Source organism: Ursus maritimus, unplaced genomic scaffold (assembly GCF_017311325.1).
Source record: "Ursus maritimus isolate PB19 unplaced genomic scaffold, ASM1731132v1 scaffold_7, whole genome shotgun sequence".
Classification (NCBI taxonomy): Eukaryota; Metazoa; Chordata; class Mammalia; order Carnivora; family Ursidae; genus Ursus; species Ursus maritimus.
This window is the reverse complement of record NW_024426885.1, coordinates 7,285,120-7,291,119: the sequence shown is the minus strand read 5'-3', so window position 1 is coordinate 7,291,119 and position 6,000 is coordinate 7,285,120. Positions and strand designations below refer to the sequence as shown.

General features: G+C 36.5%; 1 protein-coding gene across 1 annotated transcript in view; it reads left to right on the top strand.

Moving 5' to 3' along the window:
• Positions 1-6,000, top strand: part of ZRANB1 (zinc finger RANBP2-type containing 1) — a 62,307-nt gene that overhangs the window by 24,220 nt on the left and 32,087 nt on the right. The window contains exon 2 of the mRNA XM_040624248.1: positions 1,948-2,798. Within this exon, the coding sequence (XP_040480182.1) occupies positions 1,985-2,798 (814 nt within the window). The 5' untranslated portion in view covers positions 1,948-1,984. The remainder of the gene's footprint in view (positions 1-1,947; positions 2,799-6,000) is intronic.

Here is a 6,000-nt window from a genome sequence, read left to right as displayed (position 1 = left end):
CATTATTTATATCAACAATTTATATTAATGAGTTAATATTTATATTACTGAATACAGCCTCATATTTAATAAAGCTTAATACAAAACCATAAAGACTACTATTAGTCCTTTGTTTAGATGACTTACCATTTGAAACTAATTGGCCTTCGTTTAGATGACTTACCATTTGAAACTAACCCTAACTCCCTCCTCCCTCCCTCCCTCCCCCTCCCTTCCCTCCCTCCCTCCCTTCCTGAGAGGTTTATACCACCTTTCTCTCTTCGTAATAACAAGTAATATGGATAGGAACTGACTTAGCACTACTAAGTTAATATTAACGATACCATTATTGTACAGACACGCACGTTTAAGGCTTTAGAGAAAAATGTCTTTCCCATATCTGTTTGATCGACCAGCCCAATCAGTTAGCTAATTTTATTGCTAAATAGATTTAATTAAAGAATAAGTAGAATTAAAATAAGGGCTGGATTAAAATAAGGGCTTTTTTTTTTTTTTTAAATAAATACTTCTGGATATAAAGTAGGTTTCAAGTGAAATTCAGTTTTGGTTTCCTTTACAGGACTAGCTATTCACAGTCAGACAGAACCACTTAGCACGCTTTGCCAGTGTCTCCTGAGGAAGTCAGAATCTGAGCCAGCATGAAGACTGAATCTTGTCTTTGGTCTGATTCATAAACCATACTTTTATTCTAACCATGTGCAAGGTGGAGGTTATAGCATGGAAACTAAAACCTTAGTAAGTGTGATTTTTATTTTAGCTAATAAATTATAGCCTTTCTTATAGTGGATTTATCCTCTTAACAGAGTTCACACTATAAATGGGGTGAGGACTTGGCAGACAGAGACACAATAATGCACATACAAAGTGAAAGAGTCAGCTTTTCAGGTCAGGAAAAATCCCTGAGAAAGGGAGGCAAAAGCTTCTGTTACTCTGCCAAGGATTTTTTACTCTTCTGGTTAAAAACAGGTGGCAGGATGATATTTAGTTGAGATGGACTATAAGAAAATGAAGAGTCTGGCTTTAGTGGTAGCCATTAAAAAAAGTAATTATTAAATTTGCTATGGAAGTTACTTCATAAATTAGTTGGCATTAAATCATGAAGTCTTCATTTTAGTGTAGTGTTAGTAATAAGCCCAGTGTAGAATCCTAGGAACCTTTTTAAATATTGAATATTTTGAGTATGAATATTCAAAATTCTATTGGCATGAGTATGTTAGTAGTTATCTTAGGGACATTCCATCGACTTTATTGTCTCAGTAGGTGATGTACAGTTTTTATTTTTTTTGTGCTCCAGACAGAACTAGATTTTGAGGGTGTAGGCTATCAAGGAACTTTATCTATATTTCACAGTGCTACTTTTCTGATTGTAAGGATTACTCTTCAACATTTTTCTTTTCTGCCTATGCTTATTAAGAGCAGTGGATAAGTAGCACTTTTAAGCTGCTTTTTCTTCCTTAGCAAAAATGATAGAATTGACTTTGTTTGATCTTCTGAATTCTTCAGTGAATCAAACATAACGATACTGTGAATTTATGTTTTTCATAATTTGAGAATGGTTAATTTGGTTTGTGTTCTTTCCCTTCTCTTTGAATCTTAACTGCTGGTTACTTTTCTAAATTGATGTGATGACCTGGCTTAAATTAAACATTTCTTTTAGCAGCTTCTCTGTTTTAACTTGCTTCCCTCTTAGAACAAACCTCCCTTTATCTCCTCCTTATCTCTTTTGCATTCTAAAGTACAATTTCATTAAATCCCCGAGGTCTAAGATTTTTCTTTGGGAACTTATCTCTGGTGTCTCTAATGGAAATTGGAAAAAATAAGGATAGTTCATTGCTAAATCTTACAGGCTTCTTTTGAGAGATTTATATAAGTTGAAGGGTACTTTTGGGGCACAGAGGTGGAATTATGTAGTTATTGTTTTAATAACCATGTCTTAATTATTTATAGCGTCCTGCCTGACATAACTCACTTCAAGAAGAGCACAATGTCAGAACGTGGAATTAAGTGGGCTTGTGAATATTGTACCTATGAAAACTGGCCATCTGCGATCAAGTGTACTATGTGTCGCGCCCAGAGACCAAGTGGAACAATTATCACAGAAGATCCATTTAAAAGTGGTTCAAGTGATGTTGGTAGAGATTGGGATCCTTCCAGCACCGAAGGAGGAAGTAGTCCTTTGATATGTCCAGACTCTAGTGCAAGACCCAGGGTTAAGTCTTCGTATAGCATGGAAAATGCAAATAAATGGTCATGCCACATGTGCACCTATTTGAACTGGCCAAGAGCAATCAGATGTACCCAGTGCTTATCCCAACGTAGGACCAGGAGTCCCACAGAATCTCCTCAATCCTCAGGATCTGGTTCAAGACCAGTTGCTTTTTCTGTTGATCCTTGCGAGGAATACAATGATAGAAATAAACCCAACACAAGGACCCAGCATTGGACTTGTTCTGTTTGCACATATGAAAACTGGGCCAAGGCTAAAAAATGTGTTGTTTGCGATCATCCCAGACCTAATAATATTGAAGCAATAGAGTTGGCAGAGACTGAAGAGGCTTCCTCAATAATAAATGAGCAAGACCGAGCTCGGTGGAGGGGAAGCTGCAGCAGTGGGAATAGCCAAAGAAGATCGCCTCCCACTACGAAACGGGACTCTGAAATGAAAATGGATTTTCAGAGGATTGAATTGGCTGGTGCTGTTGGCAGTAAGGAGGAACTTGAAGTGGACTTTAAAAAACTAAAACAAATTAAAAACAGGATGAAAAAGACCGATTGGCTGTTCCTCAATGCTTGTGTGGGTAAGTTTCTGCATTTTTTGAATGGGATGGAAAAAGATATTAAAAATGACATGAAAGATAAAAGCAGGGTCAATATTATTTAGCATTTAGGTCATTCAGCACGGTAGCTGTGCTCCCACTATGCATGCATAAGAATCTCTGTATTTGTGATCTTGTTATAACTTTGTCCTAAATTGCCTCCATTTCATTGTGTGTCTTTCCATCACTAGGGAGAAAAACTTTTTAAGTTAAAGCAAAGTATTTTACAAATCAGTAGAAGAAAAATATACCTGGAGTTTAAAACTGCTACTCTATTTCTTGTAACAAGATGTGACCGAGGAGCACCAGCTGCTGCTTCAGAGTGTTTGTAAACAGTGTGAGCATCTTGTGATGATAGACGCTTTAGTCAGTTGTTAAAAATATCACAAAAATGTGACTCCAAGAAGTTGAACAAACATAATATTGACCTTGAAAATACTGATGTTAGTTTAACATGAATGTCATGTAGTTAATATTTGCAAATTTTATGAAACTGATTTCACGTAGCCAGCTGAATTCCACAGTTCAAATTATGATTTGTGTGTTTTGTGGTTTTAGTGCTTCCTAAAGAAATTCTGGATATTGGTCCCAGTTACTGGTTCAGACTGTCGAAGGGCCAAGACATGTTGTGAGAGCAAGGTTTTCTCTAGTTACCGACCTTGTGAATTAAATATTTGTGATGTGATTCACAAAAGCAGTTATTGGACTCCCTGTGCTTTTTTATTTCTTTTTGAGTAGGTTAGCTTTTTTAAGTTATTTGGATGGGGTGCTTACTTTGACATTGTTTTGTAAAGAAAATTTTTGTAAAGGATTATTTGGAATGACTACTCAAGTTAAATATTGTGTGGAACAATAGTTAAACCTTAAATATAGCTTAGCTGTATGTGTATGTTTTTTTCCCCCAGTATGAATTTCTTTTGTTTATCCTCCTGAATATAGCTCCAAGAACAGAAGACATAACTATATGAACTCATAAGTCCTAAGCGTAGATTTCAAGAAATCTGAGTTTTTTATTTTAGTTTTGTTCTGGCAAAAAGAATGTCCCAGAAGGTGAGTCCTTCTGAAGACCAAAACACAGTAGGCACTTAGTAACTCAGCTCCAGTTTTCTTCTGTCCTGAGGACTAGGGAGGGGTGAGAGCACACGGAACCATTTTAGGCTATCTGTATTTTTCCATTTCATCCCATTGATTTTTTTTTCCCCCTCCAAATTGGGGTACCCTATATGGTATAATTCCCCCCCCCTATTTTTAGGTGATACAAAGGGTTTTATTTCTTTTACTGAGGCCAAAGTCGTCCTGTAACATAAAATTCACCATTTTGAAAGTGAACAAATCAGTGGCATTTAGTGCATTCACAGTGTTGTGCAACCACATCTGTCTGCTGCTAAAGCATTTTCATCACCCCAGAAGGAAACCCTGTACCATTAAGCAGTTATTCCACTCCTCTCATCTCCCAAGTCCCTGGCAATAACATCTGCTTTCTGTCTCTGGACTTACCTATTCTGGATATTCCATATAAATGGAATCTTATGTGACCTTTTGTATCTAGGTGTGATTGTCTTTAAATTACCTGGATGCCCTTTGGAAGCTCTTAAAATCATTTTTGCAGGTGGTAATGCACTATGCATACATTTAGTACAAGGTCATGTTCTGTAGTACACATAGTTTACAGATGGAAATGAAGTATGTTGCGACAATTATTAACCTCTGTTGGGGTCATAGAATCCTTTAGAAATCAGAGTTTGATAGTTTCTTCAAGTTAGTGGATCTTAGGATAAGAACTTCTACTTTGAAATATTTTCTCTTCTTGAAACACAAATTAGAGCAATCAATATAACTCTATGTGGCTATTATTTCTTGCCTTTATGACTATTCTCATTTTGTTGCTGCCTTTTATTTCGTTCCACATATCCTTATTTCTTTTGGGTTAACCATCCTCATACCTCTTCGCATTTTGATGGCTGTGAGTTCATTATAAAGTTGGAACAAAAACTCATGCCATCAGGACCAATATTGTATTTGATCTTGTTTCATTTACCAGTTTCTTTGTCATTAAGTCCCTATTCCCATCCACTCCAGAGTTTCTAGGTTTTAAGGCTAAGTATTAATTGTATTTCGTTCTTAGTAATGCGCATTCTGTTTTCCCTATCAACAAATATTTTTGACTTCACCATACAATATGGTTCTGAACTATTGTACCAAAAATTATGATCATGTCTTTATTGGGTAGTCCTGTCCTGATTTGTAAACATCACTGAAATATGTGTAAAACTTTTTTTTTTGTTTACCTTGTGTTGGGTTAATTAACAGAAGCCCACATGTACTGAACGTTAATCTTTACTTCCCTTTTTCTATGTGCTTTATGTTTTTCAGATTTCATTAGATATGGTATATTATGGCTTGTCCATGTTAGGCATTTAAGATAATACTCTCTGTAGTCCCTTTGGTAGCACATATACTAAAAAAAATTATCTCCGAAGTATATACACTAAGTATAAAATATTTACTGCGTATAAAATTTATACTAAGTATAAAATGTGAGACTTAACCCCTTTGAAATTGGAAAAAGTCAACCTCTGGCCAGCTTTGTGGCTGATCAAAATAGGATCGAGGAGGATTCAGTTGTTCAGAAGGCAGAAGTAAACTGAAGTGCCAACAGTATTGAGTAAGTTTCTTTTTTACATGACTGTTGGGAATAAGTTTCACCTCAGTCATTATTATTATCTTATGTGGTGAGCGGACGTTGGGGACAGCGATGCCAAAACCTGACATCAGTGAAAGTGGAATCTGGGGGTAGGAACGGGGATGGTAAAGGCAGAGGTGTGAATTTAAATGTGCAGTTGTCTCTGGAATGTCTGTAGTTTGGTGCCAAGTGTTTTCTGAGAGGTCGTGTTGGTACTAATCATAGACTGCCTTTCCTGCTGGGTAGGTAATGTCCCTAGAGAATGGGGCAGTACTACCTCACACACCATCTTAGTTCTGCTGTTGTATTGAATCGGCTGACCTTTAGAAGAACATTATAGTTTGTGACCCAGGTTGATCCCTTGAAAAAGATACAGGGTCACATAAGAATCCCAAATTAAATCCATGGTATAACTTTGTGTATTCCTGTACCTTGAACTTGTGTATCCAGTTGTGTACACCACATTTTCCCTTGAATAGCTGATATTTCCAACTTCTTTCC